Source organism: Sparus aurata, chromosome 23, assembly GCF_900880675.1.
Source record: "Sparus aurata chromosome 23, fSpaAur1.1, whole genome shotgun sequence".
Taxonomy (NCBI): domain Eukaryota; kingdom Metazoa; phylum Chordata; class Actinopteri; order Spariformes; family Sparidae; genus Sparus; species Sparus aurata.
In genome coordinates, this window is record NC_044209.1 from 13,346,530 (window position 1) to 13,370,628 (window position 24,099).

Here is a 24,099-nt window from a genome sequence, read left to right on the forward strand (position 1 = left end):
CAGACTTTAAGATGAGCAACTGGACAGCCACTGAGATCCAGGAGATGCTTGCTCTCCTCGGTCTCTTTGGTTGTGTTAGCTTGTTGTTGTGTCGGCAAGCTAAGCTCGCTACTTTCAAATTAAAAGCCCCCCGCTAAGATCCCAGTTCTAAACTCCAATGGGGTGCAATGTAAAGCTCTTATTTTGAAGACAAATTCATTGTCAACTCTTCACAGCCGAACTTCGAGCTTCACGTCACGTCACATGTTTACGCCTACCTCAGGGGCGGCTTTTAGAAAAGGAGGAATATTACGCCTCAGTTTTAGAAAGACAGGCCGGCACATTGCCGTCCTTACCTTGGAGCAAATGTGCCGCCTTTTCTATCTAAAAAGGGCTATAGACTAATAATGAACATGTGATGAGATTCATTCAACTTTATTGTCCTTGCAATGCAATTCAGTCTAACCAGAGTGCAAAAAGCCGTAAAGTTAAGTGTATATATATATATATATATATATATATATATATATATATATATATATATATATTTCGACTATGAATGATATGGGAAAGCTAAGGTTTAGAGTATTGACAGTAATACGCTTTAACTGCACTTTAACACTGATGTACACTTTAACAAACATAAACTGTGACACAATAAACCAAAGGCTTACAGACCCTATTACAAAGGGGATGGAAAACTAATAGCATTTTAACTGACATACAAGCAGGAAAGACACCTGTAAAATAACACCTGAACAGGCCTAACGTTAACTTTCTAAATGTCCCTGATGAATTTAAGGTGGAGTAACATTAACACACGTCGACTCAGCTATTTATTGATTATTTAACGATGCTGCAATCCGAAGTAAGCTAGCAAGCTAACACTCTGCTCCAACAACGGTAACTACGAAGCATTAAACTATTAATTTCCTTTCGCTTCATCACATTGACGTTACTGTACCCGTATCTTCTTCACGTTTTTCTTCCTCTTCTTTCCTTCTATTCCTTCACTGGGTGCCGGATGGTTTCAGTCTTTTGGACATTGTAATTCCGCTACAGTATCAATAACTCTCTGTGCGGTCAGATTCAGGCAGCTCGTCTCTCGACCCGCCCCCCTCACAGAGGGCAGGTGCAGTACAACGTTTGGAGGAATCAGGGTTCGATTATTTTCCCCTGTGATCTGCCTGTAACCTACATGACGTCATTTCAACACTTTTCTACTCGTACCCACAAACTTGAATTCGTGTTCACAGTGTTCGTAGTCGTAGAAATTAGAGTTGCACTCACAACTTTTAGATTTATAATGTTTATAATGTTCTCATTATTAATGTTTAACAGTAGGTGATGAGGATATATTTGAACAATTACATGATATATCCAGTATATGGATGGACCAACACATAAATACATCTTACTGGTGTGTGAATGAACATCACTGTTAAATAACTTCAGCTTCATTATTAAAAACATTACAAACAAACATTAAAGTGTATAACATAATATGATGATGTCATTCTTGTTTTGTCCAGATGTGTGTGAGATGTGGTGTGTTTCTCTGTGAGGAGGAGGAGTCGATGCAAAACTCTGATCTCTTCATCTCTACATATGTGTTGCAGAGTGAAGGACAGAGACTGAATCACTGACAGACACACTGTAGACTGGACAGAGACAACTGGCTTTTACAATGATCACACCTGATTATTTGGTTGTTTTTCTCATCCTGTCTGTTAACTGGGCAGGTAAGAACAATGATTGTTTTTCTGACAAACCTCCTGCTACAAAGACAACATGGCTGCATTACAGTAACTAATGAGCTGTTTAACTGTCTGTAGGTACTGAGGGTCAAACACTGACAGAATCTGAACCAGCAGTTAAAAGACCTGGAGAATCCCACAGACTGACCTGCACATATTCAGGCTTCAGTAGCCACTGGGTTACTGCTTGGATCAGACAGGCTCCTGGAAAAGGACTGGAGTGGGTCGCTTATATCAGCAGTGCCAGTAGCGACATCTACTACTCTGAGTCGGTCAAAGGCCGGTTTACCATCTCCAGAGACAACAGCAGACAGCAGGTGTATCTGCAGATGAAGACTGAAGACTGAAGATTCTGCTGTTTATTATTGTGCTCGAGAGACACAGTGACTGGAGTTGTTGAGCAGCTGTACAACAACCTGCAGAACTCATCTCTGCTGGGCCAAAGGAGCCAAAGCATGAAGTATTTTCTATCATACATAATAATATATATATATAATTTTAAATCAGTCCATGAGAACTATTGATAGAAAACATCAAATGAAACAAAACATAGTAACGGTCAGTTGTTCATAATAGGCCCAAAGACAGCACAACAATGTGGTCACTGAAATAAAACTTAATTACAAATGAAGAGGCACTAATGTTGCTGAATTTATGTCATTAATATAAATGTAGCCACTTTCAGTCAAGTAATTAAGGGATTATGTATTCTTTATTCAGATGTATGTCATTAATACACATACATTACAATTTCTTTCATGAAATCACTAGAGGGCAGTCAGTTTGTCTCTCCTCTGTTACTTAAAGGAGACTCTGTGTTCTCATTAATATTAACTGACTGACTCTCAACACTCAGATGTAGTTTTTGCATTGTGTCTCACAGGTTTCAGTTCCTGAGCAGCTGTTTTCCTCTCGAGGCTCCAAGTTTCTCTGTATGTCTTCAAACATCTGCTGACACTGAAATGATTAAAAATCATTCATGCCAACCAGCAGCATCAGACAGAAGTTTTCATTCTGTTTACATGATGTTGTCTGCTGTCACTTTGCTGCAAATACAGGAAGAACACTAAGTGATCAAATGCTGCAGTAACAACAAGCTGTTCTTACATTTGAAGTTAATCTTAAATGTGATGTAGGAGGTGCTGACAGTAAATACATTCTCTCAGGAAAACAACTCACATCATATTTAAAGTGTTTAATGATTTGAAAACATGCTGAACATACTGTAAACATGGCTTATAGAAAGCAACATTCTTGGTGGTTTCTCCTTTTGTTTCCATGACACATCATCATTAATATTGTAATGCTGATTTTCAAGAATATATCTTCCATTATCTATGGTTCATGTAATGTTCACAGTAAGAATAGTTGTGATAATCATTTACAGTTGATTCATTTCTGTAAAAACAGGGACATTTTCAAAATGTTCCAGTTGAGTGTGTAATGAAATGAAAACATCATGTGTAAAGCAGAGGTGATTTCCAGGCATGTTTTCACTCTGCAGATATAATAACAGTCAACAGACTCTTCTATTGGCTCCAGTCAGACCAACATTGATCAGTAGACCTGAACAAAAACCCCTCAGTGCATGAACACTTGTAACATGAAGCCACCAGAGGAGGAGCCCTCAGACCACTAATGATGTCAACACCAGCTCACTGTTACAGTAAAGAGAAACAGACACATCAATTCAACAATGATGAAGAAAAATGATACAACACATTTCATTAGAATGCACGATAACAATATTATTAAATGTAGCAGAGATAATATCTAAAAAGTGTATTCTCTGTCTAACTCACAATTACAGTTTTTGCTGAATGCTTACACATATGTTGCAGACTTTGGCTCACTGTGTCGTAACTTAACACACAGGTCGAGTAATACACAGCACATGTAGATAAACTCCTAACTTATACGGTAAAATGAAACTCTTGAAACAAAACCTAACAATCCCATTTCAAAACTGTTTCTAGCATCAAAACATTAAACACATGCACCTTTGACAACACACAGATGTGCTTTATGCAAAACACAGCTGGATTCAGTACTTTGGATGGTTTTTTACTTTAAAAGTCTCATACAGATTTTTTTTTTTTGTGAAAGATTGATGCACTACAGTTGATCTAGACACATGAAAACAAATTGGAGACACTTTAGTTTTTTTTTTTGGTTTTTCAGGTTTTTGCAAAAGTAAAAAAAAAACAAAAAAAACAAAACACAAACACAACGACATGGTACAACTAAAATGTTCTACAAAACATAGTGTTGTAATGGAACTATTGGAAGATATTTAGGCTGTGGATCCTGTCTCCTGTTGGCATTTGGCCACATCACCTCATCCACATCACAGGCAATGTCCTTCCTTGCCAAGCAACGGGGGAAATATTGCCTTGCATGCTGTATTCAACCCTGTATGGACCTCACCTCAATGTCGCCGCATGCCTCTTCCGTGGCTTGTAGAAGAGGCCTGCGGGCCTGTGGCTGAAGGTCATAAAATTTCCAGCGCCATGCTGAAAAGAACTCCTCAAGTGGATTAAAAAATGTGGCTGTGCAGGTAGTCAAGTAGTTAGAGCGCATGCCATGTATGCAGTGGACCCTGGTTTGAATCCAGCCAGAGGACCTTTACTGCATGTTACACCCCCTCTCTCTCCCCCTTCCTGTCTATCCACTGTCAAATAAAGATTTCTATGCCTCAAAAGAATCTTTAAAAAAATGGGGTGTATGGTGGCAAGTTGAGTGCAATAAATCCATGATGGTTGATGAACCAGTCCCGGACCAGAGCAGCCTGATGGAAATTGACATCATCCCAGATGACAGCAAACTGGGGCTGCTCTGGCCCGTCCTGGACTTCTGTGTCATGAAGTGTGTCCAGAAAGCGAATAATGAGGGCTGTGTTGTAGGGACCGAGGATGGAGTGGTGATGCAGTGTCACTGTTGCCTGCTCTCCTTCTTCGTCCTCTTCCTCGTCCTGCTGCTGCTCTTACTCTCCCTCTTCCTCTTTCAACCTCCACGTTTCCAAAGTTGGCACAAAGGAGCTGAGCTCACATCAGGTGTATTTGTATGGCTTAGACTGATTGTCTACAATTAGATTTGAAATGTTTTCATGTGTGTGAGTCTGTGTGCTATTCCAATTTTAGTTGTGTTTTGTATTTTAAATAGATGTGTTTTCCCGATGATTGCATGAGTCTTCCTTTTTGAACAATGTGTCTTATGTAAAAAACAGTGTGTAGCGTTTTGCAAGAAGTGTGTTGGAGAATTTCAAACACAGTGCAAAGCATATATTGTGTTTTCAGGGTTGGTGCTTTTGTTTAGGACATGGTCACCAAAGTTAGAGGTTGTGATGCTTTGGGCATAGCAACCACTTTCAGTGTTTAAGCATTAGGTAAAAACTGTAATGAATTAATGATGAATTTTTTCAGCTCATAACAATGTTTTTTTAAAAGTTTTTCATGTTACAATAAGATAAACCATCAAACAAACCCAGATATCTAACTTATATTTATCGATTCACTGATGTCCAGGTGACCACCTCACAGGCTACCATGTTTTGATCATCAAACCTGCATCAGCTTGAATACTGTTCAAAGCTTACAGGAACAAAACATTGTATTCAATGAAACTGTCCATAATGAAGACATGTGCTTGCTTGTGATTTACTGAGTCAAACGATCACTTTCTTTATAATGATGTTTCATACAACAACCCAACATTGGAACATTTCTGGATATTTTCTCAAAAGTCCACCCCTTATTATGAATATAATTTTCAAATTACTTTAAATGATATAGCTATTTGTCATAACTTCAGTTTACAGTATGATTTAAATGTTTTTTCTCTATCAACAGGTATTTTACATGACTGTTTGTTTTACAATGATGGCAATTCAGATGTTGAACCTGAGTCAGATGTCTGTAGACTTCCAAAAGGTGTTCGGGATGGAAGCTTTTCTTGCACCTTCACAGACGTCCAAAAAGAGTCAGAGGTTCAGATACTGAACCTGTTACGGACATCAATAGACATCCATTCTACAGTTTCACCAAACAGTAACTGATATATATGTCAAATCCAGTTCTACAATGTGAGGAGGAGTCAATGCAAAACTCATATGTCTTCCTCCTCTACTTATCTGACTGCAGAGAGGATGACAGAGAACAGTGGACACACAGTTTAACATGATGGACTATAGGACAGGACTGCTGCTGTTAACTGTCTGCTGGGCAGGTGAACATCTACGCTGATTTTTATTTCAAATATTTTCATTGTTGTTGGGAACGTAACTAAATGTGGATTTTTTTGCCTTGACAGGTGTTGATGGTCAGACTCTGACAGAATCTGAACCAGTGGTTAAAAGGCCTGGAGAATCTCACAGATTGACCTGTACAGCCTCTGGATTCACATTCAGCAGCTACCACATGAACTGGGTCAGACAGGCTCCTGGAAAAGGACTGGAGTGGGTTGCCTGGGTTGAAAATGATAATGACAGGAAATACTACTCTGAGTCAGTCAAAGGCCGGTTTACCATCTCCAGAGACAACAGCAGACAGCAGGTGTATCTGCAGATGAACAGTCTGAAGACTGAAGATTCTGCTGTTTATTATTGTGCTCGAGAGCCACAGTGACTGGAGTTGGTTGAGCAGCTGTACAAAAACCTACAGTACTCATCTTTGCTGTCTGACATGTCCTACTTAAAGCAGTAAGAGTAAATTATACAAAACAGTTACAGTCATGGGTGGACTGGGACAAAAAATCGGCCCTGGCATTTTTGGCTTAGACCGGCCCCTCATAATTAGCGGAGCACAACCGAAAAAAAAAAAAAAAAAGGAGAAATTTACAGTTTGTCATTACTTTAGAAGTCTATCAAATAACCATTGTGGAAAGCAAATAAGTAAATTTACTCAACACATAGTTCTACCTCCTTAGGTATATTCTATTACAAGCATGATGTATCATCAGCATGTTAAATATCAGAAGTTAAAGATCTTTCGTTAACTCCACCACTTTTGTCTGCTCTGTGTAGTCTTTCATCCTTTTTACTGAAATCATCACTGATATGTATTTTCTGAATTTCCCTGATATACCAGCTCAATTCTAATTCTTCAGGTTAAAAGGTGCTCTAAAGCTATAACATTGTTATATCAGGCTAAAGACAGGGCTGCTTTATGAACTCATGCAAAGCAACTATGTCTTAAAAGCACCTTTTGCTAATAATATTTTTATACTTTTTTTACACTTAATTTAGTAATGCTTAAATTGCAAAGCTTTTACTATCATTTAGCAATTTTAAAATCAGTTTTTTAAAACATGTTTAACCACAGCATAGGGGTTTCTACACATGCAAACTACTATGCAGCCTTTCAACACACCTTTAACCTAAATATCTAAAATGCAATGATGGAGCCTAAAATGGACACTTGCTGCTCATCCAACACTTGTCAGTCTTGACCATTTGCTATTTTATCAGAATAAGGTGCCGTGGCTGCCAGATTTTGGGAAGTATGCAATACCAATTAATATTGATACCCGGCCTGCGGGTTTTTAAGCCCGAACCCAACGCAGCCCGACCCACCCGCATGAATTGTCTGCCGCCCCCCCACGTGACGTCCGGTCGGGTTTGTCGGGCCGACCCGACCCGTTTATAACTCTACATGTAATAGAGCTAACGTTACCTCCATCACCTCACAGTCCCTGTATTATCCTAACATTACTACCTGCTTACCGGCTGTACACTGTCCCTATCAGTCAGTCTGCATCTCTGCTGCTCCTCTCCTGCTTGCTGCTGTCTTCACCTTCGACCTGCTGTTGCTGGATCATTGCTGTCTCAGAGGACGTCGAGGCTACAGCAGCCCCTCCAGCGAACATGTCTGTGATCTTTACACATTTTGCAGCATCTACAGTGAGATTCTTCTCTTAGCACGCAACTTCTCCGCACCCAATTTCTTTCTCTTTGGTTGCTCCATGTTGTCAGTCCTCGCGCTGAAAACTTTGAAACTAGCAGAAGTTACAGGAGACAGTGCAGGGAGGGGTGGGGCCGCTGTCGTACTATATCCTGATTGGCTCAGTCCACTGTCTATATTGAAGATGGACCAATGGGCCGCCGCTCTAAATTGTGCATTTAGAAAAAAGAGGGGGGGCTGAGAGATTTCATTGGAGTAGCCCAATGTCCTTCAAGAAAATCAACCAATGGGCCATTGCGGTCGATAAAATGTATTTATAATATACTTTTTTGATTAAATTATGACAGCCAGGCCCAAAAATGTGCGTCGGCCCACTGGGCATTGCCCGGTACGCTAGATGGCCAGTCCATGCCTGGTTACAGTGAACTGTAAGTTTTAATTAGCAAATAGTTCTAATCTGAGATATGAATCTTTAAATAATTTTAATAAACAGACATATCTTTATTCACATAAAATGTTCATCATAAAAGCTACATTAAAACAACTTGCTGAAAAATACACAGTATCTGTGTAGATAAATATTTTTTCAAATTGTTTTCATTAAGATTTAATTGTGACGTAAAGATCACTTGCATATCCACATTTGACGGATTAACCAGCAGGTATTTTACTGTGCTGTCTACAGTGTTGGGGAGACGTACATTTAGTTGAACTACATAGCTTGACTACAATTTGCTGTAACTTGCTGTTAGTTAAACTACATTCATATTTTGTGCTGCGTCAAATAATTCAATTACTTTTTGGGTCATTTTTTGTAGTTTAACTACTCAATTTACAAACTACAATTTTGACCAATAAGATGAAATATTTTTTTTATTTAAAAAAGAACTATATAACGTACATTTTATTTTATTTTTCTTTGAAAAAAGGCATGAAACATGTCATGACATGCTAAGCCAACGCTGCCTCAGATTGGCTTGCCCTGGCAGCACTCGAATGCTTCACAGAGTGGGCAGGTCTTTGTGCCAAGGCAGGCAGTGCTCATATGGCACAAGCACGTAATGGACAACCCTGTTACCACCGATGCGCCCCCGAACATGCCAGCCTAACTACGGCCATATTTGAGCATGTACATGTTGGATATAGATGCATCTACAGACACGACCTACGTGTTCACATGTGAGCCCTGCAAGCTGAAAACAACAATAATTTTGACTTTTTTCGACTTTTTCGAGAGGTGGTTTTTTACAAACTACATTTCTCCAGGGGTAGAAATGTAGTTTGTTCAAACTACTGCCAGGCTGAACTACATGTAGTTTTACAAGTTACGCTTGCAAAGTAGTTTCCCTAACACTCGCTGTCTTTCAGCTGTTTGTTGCATATCATCACAAGGTTTCATTTTTTTCTAAAGGCTCCAATTTCCTCTGTACGACTGTGGCATCAAACATCCACAAGTTGAAACCTTTAAAAGTCTAAAATAATACAAAATACAAATAAAAATCCAGGCTTTCAACCAGCTGCATTAAACTCAATTATTCATTTAGATAATCTTGGTTTCAACTTCAACTCTTGTTGGCAGTGAGAAAATAAGCACAAACATATAAATACTGAAATCAGTGAATCAAATTAGAATCAGGTTAGTTAATATGCTGTCTGTCAGGTGTACCATTTCTTTTTTTATGATTTGTTATTATTTTTTCTGAAATCACATAATTTTAAGAAAAATAAATGAAGATGCATTGTTTTGGTTTTGATATTAAATCCAACAATCACCTACATTAAAACATGAACATGAAATGAATCATACAATTAAACCCACTGCTCCAGCCTCAGGATGATGAACACACTCACTCTTCTGCTGGTTGCTCTCTCTCTGCCCTGTGAGTTCTCCTGCGTCTTGCTGTTTTATCTTTTATCACACAGCATGGACTGATGGTCAGTCAGTGATAGCAGAAAACTTCCCAGATGACTGTCTCACTTTCTTCTGTGGCTCCTCTCTTCTTTCATCTCATCAGGTTGTACAGGTCAGAGTATGGAGTCCATTCCTTCCAGTTCAGTAGTGAAAAAGCCTGGGGAGACTCTCAGTCTGTCCTGCAGGGGATCTGGCTTCACATTCAGCTGCTGCACTATGAGCTGGATCAGACAACCTGCAGGAAAAGGACTGGAATGGATCGGGGTTGGCTACTCCAGCTCCAGTAGTAACACTTATGCCAGCAGTGTGCGAGGACGTGCAGAAATCAGTAGAGATAATAGCAACAGCACGGTGTATCTGAGACTGTCCAACTTAAAGCCAGAGGACTCTGCTGTGTATTACTGTGCCAAACACACACACTGGTTAAAGGAAGCAGAGAAGATTTACAAAAACTCCACAGAACATTTGTTGCCAAAGACCTACAGGTGGCAGCAGAACATATGAAGTCAGATGACACTAACTAAGGAGAGTATGACAGTGACTCTAAACACTCACACATACATACATGCATCATGTGAAAACAACAGCTGATGTTGTGGTTCGTGACTTCCTGTTTCTCAGTGTTGCATCTAATCTAATGTGTTTTTCTACAACAATGATGGTTTATAATGTTCCCATTATTAATGTTTAACAACAGGTGATGAGAATATATTGAACATTTACATGATATATCCAGTATATGGATGGACCAACAAATGAATACATTTTATTGGTCTGTGAATAAACATCATCATTAAATCACTTCAGACACTTCTTCATTATCAAAAACATCACAATAAAAATCTTGAAATGTATAACATACATGATGTCATTGTTGTTTTGTCCAGAGGTGTGTGAGATGTGGTGTGTTTCTCTGTGAGGAGGAGGAGTCGATGCAAAACTCTGATCTCTTCATCTCTACATATGTGTTGCAGAGTGAAGGACAGAGGCTGAATCACTGACAGACACACTGTAGACTGGACAGAGACAACTGGCTTTTACAATGATCACACCTGATTATTTGGTTGTTTTTCTCATCCTTTCTATTAACTGCCCACATAGCAAAATTGGTCTGGCCCAGCTCTGGCCCACATAAGGCACTTGCACTCGGCTGACATACCGCAAAGAATGACGGCCCCCCAGTGGCCCGGATATGGGTTGCCCTAGCTGGCTCACACATGGGCCAGCTCTGGGCCAACTGCAAACACACACAGTTGGTCCAGAACTGGCCCATGTGTAAGCCAGCTCTGGCAAACCAGATCTGGGCCACTGGGGGGCCGTCATTCTTTGCGGTATGTCACCCGAATGCAAGTGCCTCAGTTGGTCCAGAGCTGGCCCATGTGTAAGCCAGCTCTGGCAAACCAGATCCGGGCCACTGGGGGGCCGTCATTCTTTGCGGTATGTCACCCGAATGCAAGTGCCTCAGTTGGTCCAGAGCTGGCCCATGTGTAAGCCAGCTCTGGCAAACCAGATCCGGGCCACTGGGGGGCCGTCATTCTTTGCGGTATGTCACCCGAATGCAAGTGCCTCAGTTGGTCCAGAGCTGGCCCATGTGTAAGCCAGCTCTGGCAAACCAGATCCGGGCCACTGGGGGGCCGTCATTCTTTGTGGTATGTCACCCAAGTGCAAGTACCTCAACTGGCCCAGAGCTGGCCCATGTGTGAGCCAGCTCTGGCTAACCAGATCTGGGCCACTGGGGGGGCGTCATTCTTTGCAGTATGTCAGCCAAGTGCAAGTGCCCCATGTGGACCAGAGCTGGGCCAGACGTCAGTCTAAACCATGCTGCATCTGGCCCGGATTAAAAAACAACAGAGGTACAATTATACAAATGACTTTATTTTCACAGCTAATTTCCAAAATACATTTCCAATATTGAATAATCAATGCAAAGTGTTATCAGATAAGTGCAATATGCATCGGAACATTCAGTACTTTTTTCACAATTCAAAAAGCGGCAAAATTTTAACACTGAAAAGTTGTATAGCTGGCAGTATATGACTGCAGCCATGCTGCATTCATGGTAAACACACATCCTTTATAATAAAAGCATAGTATCAGAAATTATAGACTTCAAAATAAAACTCTGAGATTTTTCCATTCACATGTACGACCCACTTGGGTCCTGACCCATCAGTTGAGAGCCACTAGCATAGACTGTTCAAAAACATACAATGCAGCGGAATGTTGCATAATACCTTAACATATACTTACAACATATCTGTCAGCAAACACAACATGTCAAGAGTCTACAGAACATTATTACGAATTTAACATTCACTGCCATATCTTCAGTTTAAAAACCAACACTGAACATTTTAGACAAAACAACTTGGCATAGACTTTCACACCATGCATAGAAACATCACGTCTCCATGTGTTCCACCAGCAGTAGCACCTTACAAAAGGTGAAGAGAGTTCAGATCAAAAGTCTAAAATGCATTACGCATGAGAGCTTCTCTCACTGTCCATCATTCTCATTTACTCACTTCCTCCGCTGTTCCCATCAGGTGCTTTCTGCAACCATTTTGTAATCCTGGTCTCGATTTCTTGGTCTGTGGCATCAGAAGTCAGACACACACATACAAACACACAAATTAATGAATATCACAGTACAGTTCACAAGTGACACATCTGATGACTAGCCAATAAATATGATTGGCACTACATTCCAACAGCCATCAATGTGTTTGGCCATTAACATGCCCCCCCCCCCCATGCATTGAATGGAAAAGAAATTCATGAAACTATTTAACAGTTTTTTTACTTTATTTAAATTTTGTGATGACGAATGCAATCACATTGCTGCAATTTAAGTTGTTAGAATACACATATAAAGCACTAGGGATGTTCCTGATTAAACGACTGGTCATGTAAATGTTTCAAACATCGCTTGTCGTCACCAGAAATAGTGTAATCTAGTGTAAAAGGTGGCAGCGAGTCCGGCAGTATCTCGACATAGAAAATGACAATAAGGATGTAGCCTGTGTCAGAGTAAACTGGCATACCGGTATAAGTGCTCGACCGGAGCAATGCATAACCACATTCAGTACCCACATCACACACACATTCACATCAGCCTGCTTGCAGATCTTGCCAAACAAATTTCTACAACATCCCCCCCTCAGAGAAGAAAATAACAGCTGCACCCCCCCAAATAATTATTATTGCTATCATTACTGTTAATATTTTTGCTGTTGCTATACGTCATGTTCCATGCATTGTCAGACATTGGGATGGCATTTAGCTCGGCAGCAGCAGCTTCTCCATCATCACTGAACACAACTGAACTCCGTTTTTATTTAAATGAGGAGCTGTTTGATAGATACCATTGATCCCACTGTTCAACAACCAAATGCTGATATAGTTGGCACTTAGTGGCACACATTAATGAACTGAACTATGTTAATGAAATGTGTCATCTTCTCTGACCACTGACATGCTGTGTGGCTACCGTTAGCAGTGCTAGCAGCAGCCTGCTCTCCGTGCAGGATAACATCCACATCTGATGATTTTCCAACTTTTACTAAATCATTAATAATTAGATGCTAAAATCATAACATTCCATCCATTTCTACATAGGCACTCTTTAAAAAAAAAGAAAAAAATAATTAAAATACCACTGAGCCATCAGCTATTCTGGATTGCACAACCTCATCTCAAACAGGCTTGGCTTTGAAACAGTTTGCTTTACCTTGTAGGCCTTGATTAGCTCCTCTGTTTTTCACCAAGATAGAGAATGAGGCCTCTGATCACATCCTCTCTTCTGGACTCAATGCTGTTGTGCTATAAAAAAAGAAAGGAGATCATGCTAAGTACAAACATCAGAATGTTAATATATAACTAACTATTTAACTGCAATAAGTACATGCCTCATTTACCATGTCACAGGTCTCATCAAGTTTCTTCCCAACAGCTTAGAGACTCAACAGCCTGGGTGTGTATTGGTCCAACTTCCCCAGTAATGTGAACTGTAGTGGCTTTAGTGTGATCCTCCATAATTCATCCTTGATCTGCAAAAGAGGTCAGAAGTGAGATGGAGAAACATCTTGAGATACAGAAAAAAAGAATAACAGAGACACAGAGCAACAAAAACAGAACAGAGTCATGCATTTTATTCTGACTGCCTCATCAGGCTTACTTTTGCTGCATTTTAGACTGGGCTGTCACTACATTTTTTTCAGTGAAAGACCAGAATCTCTGCCCCCAAAAATTACTTTTTGTCTGGTCCATAAACTGAAATAATCTAACATGTGTCCACTTTCCCCACAACAATTGTTTTTGCATACCTTCACCAGTGTGCTTGACACGATAAATCATCTGATAAGCACACAATGACATAGTAACTGACCACTAAAGAGATTGTCTATGCAGCACGCATCTCACTCTGCCCCCTGTACAGTGGGCTCTCTATTTGAGAACTCGGCGCGGTGTATCACCTGCAGCGTGGCTCGCTCTGCCCTCTGCTGCGGTTCGTGGCTAACAAGCAGACCTAACTTAACAACCTAGATGTAGGCTAAGTTACCTGCTAATTAGCAGCCACCGCTGCGACCAAAAACCGGCCACACAAACCCAAACACACACGGCCGACTTACAGCTAACACTCCTCGCTAACGGGGTTAGCTAACGGCTAACCCCGTTAGCGAGGGGTAGCCCCGTACACCGGGGTGTTAGCCGTTAGCGAGGGGTGTTCGCGGCACCCCCCCGGTGTTAGCCGATAGAGAGGGATTCTGCACAGTGCCATAGATAGAAATGCATACTAACGTTAGTTTACTCTATCACTCTGGTTCTGCATGCAGCCATAAATCGGCACCCAGCGCTGTCTGATTAACGTAATGGGAAAGAAAAAACACATCCATGCTTACTTTAAATTATAGTCACTTGCAAACGTCAGGTTCAAATTACATTTGAAGCAAGTATTTTAAAACTTGCTAACATTTGTTTCAAGTTACACAGAAGTCTGTTGAAGCCACTGTTGTTAATTACAAATTACATCAAGTGCCTCCAGTTATTTTACTTATTTCTACAACAATGTAAAACCTGAAAGATTGTAGTAAGTAACCAACTATATCAATAACATTAACTAAATTCTTACCTTAACAGTTCAGTCTCCCATTTTTCAAATTCATCCTTAGACCAAAAGTGCCGGCTTGATGCCAGATCTGGCCCAGACCTGTCTGTTACAAATCTGGGCCACATACACCTGACCACAATTGGCCCACATTTGGCATGCCATTTCATAAACAGTGCCATCACTGCCAAACCTGGCCCAGACCTGTCTGTTACAGACCTGGGCCACATACACCTAACCACAATTGGCCCACATTTGGCATGCCATTACATAAACGGTGCCATCATTGCCAGACCTGGCCCACATCTGGCTAACATACTATTTACCAGGTCAGAAATAAGCCCAAAGTGCCAGCTTGATGCCAGATCTGGCCCAGACCTGACTGTTACAGATCTGGGCCACATACACCTGACCACGATTGGCCCACATTTGGCATGCCATATCATAAACGGTGCCATCACTGCCAAACCTGGCCCAGACCTGTCTGTTACAGACCTGGGCCACATACACCTAACCACAATTGGCCCACATTTGGCATGCCATTACATAAATGGTGCCATCATTGCCAGACCTGGCCCACATCTGGCTAACATACTATTTACCAGGTCAGAAATAAGCCAAAAGTGCCAGCTTGATGCCAGATCTGGCCCAGACCTGTCTGTTACAGATCTGGGCCACATACACCTAACCACGATTGGCCCACATTTGGCATGCCATATCATAAACGGTGCCATCACTGCCAGACCTGGCCCAAATCTGGCTAACATACTATTTGCCATGCCAGATGTAGGCCAGAGGTGCCGGCTTGATGCCGGATCTGGCCCGGACCCGCTTGCTATGTGGGTGGGCAGGTAAGAACAATGATTGTTTTTCTGACAAACCTGCTGCTACAAAGACAACATGGCTGCATTACAGTAACTAATGAGCTGTTTAACTGTCTGTAGGTACTGAGGGTCAAACACTGACTGAGTCTGAACCAGCAGTTAAAAGACCTGGAGAATCCCACAGACTGACCTGCACATATTCAGGGTTTGGCGGCAGCCATTATGCTGCTGCTTGGATCAGACAGGCTCCTGGAGAAGGACTGGAGTGGGTTTCTACTATCAGCAGTGGTGGTGGCAGCACTGACTACTGTGAGTCAGTCAAAGGCCGGTTTACCATCTCCAGAGACAACAGCAGACAGCAGGTGTATCTGCAGATGAACAGTCTGAAGACTGAAGATTCTGCTGTTTATTATTGTGCTCGAGAGCCACAGTGACACAGGAAGGAGCAACACTCTACAATAGTCAAAACAGTACTGTCTTCTTTTCACAATTACAGAAATACATTTTAGTTGGTTGAGCAGCTGTACAAAAACCTGCAGTTATCATCTTGACTGGACTGGGATGAGACAGAATTTCTTTTTTGTGGTCATTTTTTATTAAAAGAGTGAAACATTAAGGAGAACGATCATTTATCAACTACAATAACTATTACAAACAAAAGAAAAAAGAAATGTTTTACAGTAATAATCACTCTCTCACAAAACAGTCAAGAACAGTACAACAGTCTATTTGCTGAAATCATTGTTCAGTTCTTATCAAAGAAACACTTGCCTCGAAATTCTGCATTTCACAGAATGAAAAAATAGTTCTTTTAATATCATATTCAGTTCAGAGATGGAACAGTTAATGTTTTGTTGATCTGAATGTGAATGTTTCACTCTTCTGTCTTTTGCTAGAAGATTTGTGAAAAAAAACAGTCTTTATAATTAAGCTATGCTTTAAATAATGAACACATTTTCTTTCATATTTTTAAAATAAATGTTCACAACTTCAAGCTGTGACTCCTTGTAACAGGATAGTTGATGCTCCTTTTATATCCTGTCAGTGTCCTTCTCTATGCAAAGTGAACTTCCTCACAGTCTGCTATAAAGATTTGATATCATGCTGTCAGCTGCAGCAGAAGAAGAAAAGCTCCCATCAGATCACCTTCAATACCAACCATGTTCTCTGTAGCTCTGCTGCTGCTGCTGGCTGCTGGATCCTGTGAGTCTCACTGAGGCAGAGACACTGACAGTATGATCACAGCACACTGACTGTTCACTGTTATTACACTCATTCAATATTCAACTTTTTTTTCCTCCACAGGTGTGAAGTGTGAACAGTTGACACAGCCAGCCTCTGTGACTGTGCAGCCAGGTCAACGTCTGACCATCACCTGTCAGGTCTCTTATTCTGTTAGTGGCTATGCTACAGCTTGGATCAGACAGCCTGCAGGGAAAGGACTGGAGTGGATTATAAGCGGATGTGCTGGATGCACCCCTTATCTGAAAGCGTCACTTAAGAACAAGTTTAGTATCAACTCAGACTCTTCCAGCAACACAGTGACTCTAAATGGACAGAATGTGCAGTCTGAAGACACTGCTGTGTATTACTGTGCCAGAGAGCCACAATAACACAAACCATCAGTAGACCTGAACAAAAACCCCTCAGTGCCTGAACACTTGTAACATGAAGCCACCAGAGGAGGAGCCCTCAGACCACTAATGATTTTAACACCAGTTCACTGTTACAGTAAAGAGAGGAAGAGACACATTAAACAAAGTTCAAAAATAAAAATATTGAATGGAGACAATTTCAATAATTTTGTCTATCTGACTTTCAATATGTAAGTTAAATACTGACAATTTTAGCTCAAAACTGCATTTTAAAAATGCATGCCTCATAAACACTTACAGCACAAACAGTGAGGGACTGGGAACAAAAAACGGCCCTGGCATTTCCAGCCACCAGCGGAGGGGCAACTGGCATATAGAGCTTTCAACGCATGGAAAGAACGCACTTTTAATTAGCCCCAGTGATGCTATAAACAACTGCACCAAAACATGGACATATCAATGCACAACCTCAATGCATTAAAAAAAAAAATTATCAGAGCCAGCCGCTCCATAATAAAAACATGTCTTACCGTCATTTGTTATCCACGTCTACCTCTTCATCCTCCTCTTGCTCATCTTGTTCTTCCCCTTTCTCATATTCCTCACTGTCCTGTCTTTCTCTCTGGTGTGCTAGCTCAGCTGTGTCACTAACATTAGTTCTAGCAGTATTAGCGCTAGTGCTAGCTGAAGCTCCACTTGATTTTAAAAACAAATCAGTCAGTTTGCAACATTTTTCACCGTTAGCCAACAGTGCTCTCTTAGATTTCTCTCTCTTTTTTTTCTCCGCTCCCCCTTGTGTCGTTTGATGCCTCGATTCATTTTTTTTGCCAGCTTAATCACAGTCAACTTCAAACAACCACACAGACACAGATGCGGTCTTGAAATTCCCAGAAGGCATTGCTTCGTTTTAACTTAGCAAACAAATAATCAAATAAAAAATGAAGGTAGATTATTTTATTTCAAACCATGCACGTATTTGAACATCTGAATAAGATATTTCGCTACAAAACAATGCAGAGTGATGTAAAAGTTTGTGAATGTAGACTGTAGAGAGTAATCATGACTGTGATATAGAGACTCATATGTGGTATAAAAACTGAATAGTACAGTTAAGTGATTGGAGTTGATATCAAGCACATAGAGGGCCAGTAGCGCCAGTACCAACACTGATGTTTCTTATTAATTAACATGGCTGCATCTTGTCATGTCATGTCATGTCATCATCTGTAATGGTTTTATCCCTTTTTCAAGGGGTTGCGAAAGTTGCTGCTGGAGCCAATCCCAGCTGTCTATGGGCGAAGGCAGGGTACACCCTGGACAAATTGCCAGCTAATCGCAGGGCCAAATAGCTAAATCTGAATGAATATTCATGACCTTGAAGTGTTTTTGTGATTTTTCCTTTAAATTAAATCACAAATTAAAATTAATTCTGCTTTACTTCTTTTGTAAATGTCAAACCTGTAATTTACAAGTTTGTTGGATAATGATCACATTTTCTTTGCTTCCAGGAGTTTGGAGTGAGATCAAACTGGACCAGTCTCCCTCTGAGGTGAAAAGACCTGGAGAGTAGGGCTGGGCGATTAATCGAATTTTGATTGCGATTTCGATTTTGGCTTCTCACGATCATGAAAACACTGTAATCAAAGAAAAACGATTTACGTGCCGCCACGCGTTGTGTATGCAAATTACTGTGCTGTAAAAGCACAGTGAACGCACCTGTGTCGCCTGCAGCTGCAGCAGTGAGTGTGTGGCTCAATTGTGGAACGAGCGATTGACAACATGGCAGAAAAGCAGCCTGAACCTTTAGTTGAAAAGAAAGGTAGGACAACTTCGGTCATTTGGAGACATTTTGGCTTCAAATTGTCGGATGTGGAGCAGAAGGAGATTGTTTGCAAAGTTTGTCACATCGTCGTGTCTGCACCCCAGGGCAACACGACAATTGTATTTAACCATGAAGTGGTCTATGACAAAGTACTGAAGAAGCAAAAGACCCAAAAAAGTGCAAGAGCGTCAACTTCAGCCCCCGCCACCGCAACACAGTCCTCCATTGAGGACACTCTTTACAATGCCGCTCCATGTCCCACCGGCTCCCGGCGACAGCGAGAGATAACGGAGGCTGTGACATTCATGCTAGCTAAGGACATGTGTCCTATCAGTACAATTAGCAACCCAGGCTTCAAGACACTGGTCAAGACTTTGGACAAGCGGTACGTGTTGCCATCACGCAAACATACAAATATTATTATCATTTACTTTTTTACATGTTACTAACCTATCTGGTTCTTTTTCTAAAAGTTATATTTAAAGTTGAGTTTTGATGGCTCAATAAATACTTTTTTTGAAATCTGTGAATAATCGTGTTTATTAATCGTGATTTCAATATTAATCAAAATAATCGTGATTATTATTTTTAGCATAATCGCCCAACCCTACTGGAGAGACAGTGAAGATGTCATGTATCATATCTGGTTATAGAATGACGAGCTACGATATTTACTGGATACGACAGAATCCAGGGAAAGCTCTGGAGTGGATTGGGAGGATGAACGCAGGTTCAAACTCTGCTATCTATGCCAGCTCCTTTCAAAGTGGTTTCCTCATGACTGAAGACGTGTCCAGCAGCACTCAGTACCTCGAGATCAGGAGCCTGACAGCAGAAGATTCTGCTGTTTACTTCTGTGCTCGAGAGACACAGTGACTAAAGACAGTGGAGCAGCTGCACAAAAACCTCCACAGACAACAAACATGTGATCTTCATGACATCTGGGTTTTATCTCCACCTGCAAAAGCACTTTATATCCACATTGTTTCTATATTTTACTATAAACTCATGAGTAATTATTTCTTGTCTTTATGACCTTACATCACTCACAAAAATAGTCTCTTCAGTTGGCAAAGCATTAATTCATATTAAACTGCCCATGTCATTGTGTTCAAGTCCAAACAATGAAAGTTGTTGATCAGAAAATAAATTCAAATCATTGGTGGATGGTTTAACATAATGAGATGACCATAAAAAATGCTCATGGATATTACAAATACATGGATATACAAATTACATTTGAACTTCTTTGATTGAATGTCATTTGTAAATGTGAAGTTTAGAAATGTGGGAACTGTTTCCTCCCTGTGAGGAGGAGTCAATGCAAAACTCAGATGTCTTCCTCCTCTACTTATCTGACTGCAGAGAGGATGACAGAGAACAGTGGACACACAGTTTAACATGATGGACTATAGGACAGGACTGCTGCTGTTAACTGTCTGCTGGGCAGGTGAACATCTACACTGATCTTAATATGATATGGCTCTTATTTGTGTCAGATTATTTCACTTGGTTATTTTTAATTATCTCAACAGGTGTTGATGGTCAGACTCTGACAGAATCTGAACCAGTGGTTAAAAGGCCTGGAGAATCTCACAGATTGACCTGTACAGCCTCTGGATTCACATTCAGCAGCTACTGGATGCACTGGGTCAGACAGGCTCCCGGAAAAGGACTGGAATGGGTTGCTGCTGTCAGTGGTGATGGTAGTAGCTACATCTACTACTCTGAGTCAGTCAAAGGCCGGTTTACCATCTCCAGAGACAACAGCAGACAGCAGGTGTATCTGCAGATGAACAGTCTGAAGACTGAAGATTCTGCTGTTTATTATTGTGCTCGAGACACACAGTGACTGGAGTTGGTTGAGCAGCTGTACAAAAACCTACAGAACTCATCTTTACTGGCCTGATAAAGATCAACATTGACCAATAATAATAGAAAAAAAACACTCACTACATAAATAAAGTCTGTAAATATCACAAAACTCCAAGAGAACTCATCATTATCATGATCATCTCACATCATCATTGTCCCCACTTCAATTACTCGAAGAAAATGACATGTAATACATACATTGTACAGCTTATTTGACTCAAGTTTAAACAACCTATCTGTTGGATGCTTTGACAAAAGCATAATGAAACAGAAAAGTCAAATTGTCTGAATTTACCCAGCAGCTCTTTGTAGTCATGAAGGTACAGATGTGCTTAATCACTATTTGTCATGTTGTTTAAATGCTGTTTCATTTTGCATTCAAACTGTTACAGCATATCTAACAGACAGTCAGCAGAGTTTACATGTGCACTACAGCAATTAGTTTTTAGTATCCAAGGTTTTCTGGATGTCTATGGCTTTAATCAGCCTTAAACCAGCTGCAGCAGACATTATATTGTCTTGCTCAATTCACCTCTGCAATTTGCAATTAATATATGAAAACATAAACAAACATTCATTAATAAAAAAAATATCTTGCAGTTATAATAGTATATATTTTTCATGATCCTAAAGATTCATTTTTTTAAGTTTAAGTTTAAGTTAAATTGTCTAAATTTACCCAGCAGCTCTTTGCAGACATGGAGGTACAGATGTGTTCAATCAGTAATTGCCAGGTTGTTTAAATGCTGTTTTATTTTGCATTCAAACTGTTGAATTTGACTTTTAAAGCAGAATGAGATGTAGGAGGAGCTTCCTGTGAACAAACTCTCACAGAGATCCAGTTGACATCATATTTAAAGAGGACTCATGGATTTGAAAACAGAAGCACACTTTGAACATGGCTTACAGAAAGCTGTTTGTTTCCACTGGTGCTGAAGGTTGGACCATAACAGAGTCTGAACCAGCAGTTCCCGGAGAGTCCCACAGACTCACCTGCACAACATCTGGATTTGACTTTGGAGGCTCAGTCTGGAACTGGATCAGACAGGCTCCTGGTAAAGGACTGGAGTGGATCGCTTTTATAAGCATAGATAGTACTCCTATCTATTACTCCGAGTCAGTCAAGGGTAGATTCACCATCTCCAGAGATGACTTCAGCAGTAAAGTCTACCTACAGATGAACAGTCTGAAGACTGAGGACACAGCAGTGTATTACTGTGCCAGAGAGACACAGTGAGAGACAATAACAGGAGAGTCATACAAAAAGTACTTCCTCTATTTACCACCACTAGGAATATTACATTTTATCTGCCGTACATTTACTGACTTATAATTTTTGTCGATATGTTTTTATAGTCCATCATTTTATAATATGATTTGAATGGGAATAACAATAATAACAATTCAAGTCAGTAATTTGATATGGAGTCAAAGTTTTGAAAAAGAAACATTAATTATTAAGGATTTTGAAAAAAAGTTCAAGTTGAACCACAGCAGACTGAGGCATTGGTGTGTTTTTATGAAGAGCTGTGTGTCTCTGGTCTCTGGAGACAAGATAGCAACAAATCAATTTTGAAATGTAAAATAGCTAAAATGCTACACAGAAGCCAAATTTTGAGAGAAAATTCTGATTTCATCAATCAAATTAGCTTGGCTTGAATCTAAACATGTTATGTATTGTCATTGTCCAAGTTCAGCACACTGAATGTACAAAAGACGTCCACTATAATTTTCTCCTTTTTGTGAGGAGGAGTCAATGCAAAACTCAGATGTCTTCCTCCTCTACTTATCTGACTGCAGAGAGGATGACAGAGAACAGTGGACACACAGTTTAACATGATGGACTATAGGACAGGACTGCTGCTGTTAACTGTCTGCTGGGCAGGTAAACATCTACACTGATCTTAATTTTAGATAAGCTTTATTTGTGCTTCCAAGCCAATGATACGCAAATATTTTTTTTGTCTCAACAGGTGTTGATGGTCAGACTCTGACAGAATCTGAACCAGTGGTTAAAAGGCCTGGAGAATCTCACAGATTGACCTGTACAGCCTCTGGATTATCATTTAGTGGCTACATGATGCACTGGGTCAGACAGGCTCCTGGAAAAGGACTGGAGTGGGTTTCTGCTATCAGTAGTGGTGGCAGCACTTACTACTCTGAGTCAGTCAAAGGCCGATTTACCATCTCCAGAGACAACAGCAGACAGCAGGTGTATCTGCAGATGAACAGTCTGAAGACTGAAGATTCTGCTGTTTATTATTGTGCTCGACAGCCACAGTGACTGGAGTTGTTGAGCAGCTGTACAAAAACCTACAGAACTCATCTTTACTGGGCTAGAAAAGCATGAAGTATTTTAGATAATTCATGATTATATTATATTTTTAAATCTGTTCCTGAGAAATATTGATAGTAAGCATTAAATGAAACAAAACAATAAAGGTTACTTGTTGATAAAAGGCCCAAAAACAGCACAATAATGTGGTCACTGAAATGAACATTTCTACATTTTATAGGCAATAATGTCTCTAAATTGTGTGGAATCTAAATACGTAGTAATATAAAGGAGAACAATAATGTCATAGAGTCCTTCATAAATCACTAGAGGGCAGTCAGTAACAAGTTTGTGTCTCCTCTGTTACTTAAAGGAGACTCTGTTCTCATTAATATTAACTGACTGACTCTCAACACTCAGATGTAGTTTTTGCATTTTGTCTCACAGGTTTCAGTTCCTGAGCAGCTGTTTTCCTCTCGAGGCTCCAAGTTTCTCTGTATGTCTTCAAACATCTGCTGACACTGAAATGATTAAAACTCTTTCATGCCAACCAGCAGCATCAGACAGAAGTTTTCATACTGTTTACATGATGCTGTCTGCTGTCACTTTGCTGCAAATACAGGAAGAACACTAAGTGATCAAATGCTGCAATAACAACAAGCTGTTGTTACATTTGAAGTTAATCTTAAATGTGATGTAGGAGGTGCTGACAGTAAATACATTCTCTCAGGAAAACAACTCACATCATATTTAAAGTGTTTAATGATTTGAAAACATGCTGAACACACTGTAAACATGGCTTATAGAAAGAAACATTCTTGGTGGTTTCTCCTTTTGTTTCCATGACACATCATCATTAATATTGTAATGCTGATTTTAAAGAATATGTTTTCCATTATCTATGGTTCATGTAATATTCACAGTAAGAATAGTTGTGATAATCATTTACAGTTGTTTAATTTCTGTAAGTTGAGTTTGTAATGAAATGAAAATATCATGTGTAAAGCAGAGGTGATTTCCAGGCATGTTTTCACTCTGCAGATATAATAACAGTCA

The 24,099-nt window shown here is 40.2% G+C and overlaps 1 long non-coding RNA gene and 1 gene segment (V, D, J or C); one reads left to right on the plus strand and one right to left on the minus strand.

The window, feature by feature from the left end:
• Positions 1 to 11,551: 11,551 nt before the first annotated feature.
• On the minus strand, positions 11,552 to 14,707 carry LOC115576157 (uncharacterized). Of its 2 annotated transcripts, XR_003982776.1 has the most exons (4): positions 14,677 to 14,707; positions 13,463 to 13,594; positions 13,276 to 13,367; positions 11,552 to 12,136 (listed from the first exon to the last, which is right to left on the minus strand). It is a non-coding gene; the product is annotated as an uncharacterized LOC115576157 (long non-coding RNA). The 2 variants fall into 2 exon arrangements; XR_003982775.1 differs by lacking the exon at positions 14,677 to 14,707 and having other exon boundaries at positions 13,463 to 13,695.
• A 1,904-nt stretch (positions 14,708 to 16,611) lies between these two features.
• Positions 16,612 to 17,089, plus strand: LOC115576110 (immunoglobulin heavy variable 3-23-like). The segment is given in 2 exon segments: positions 16,612 to 16,679; positions 16,782 to 17,089. Coding segments are annotated over 2 exon segments (351 nt in total).
• The last annotated feature ends 7,010 nt before the right edge of the window (positions 17,090 to 24,099 follow it).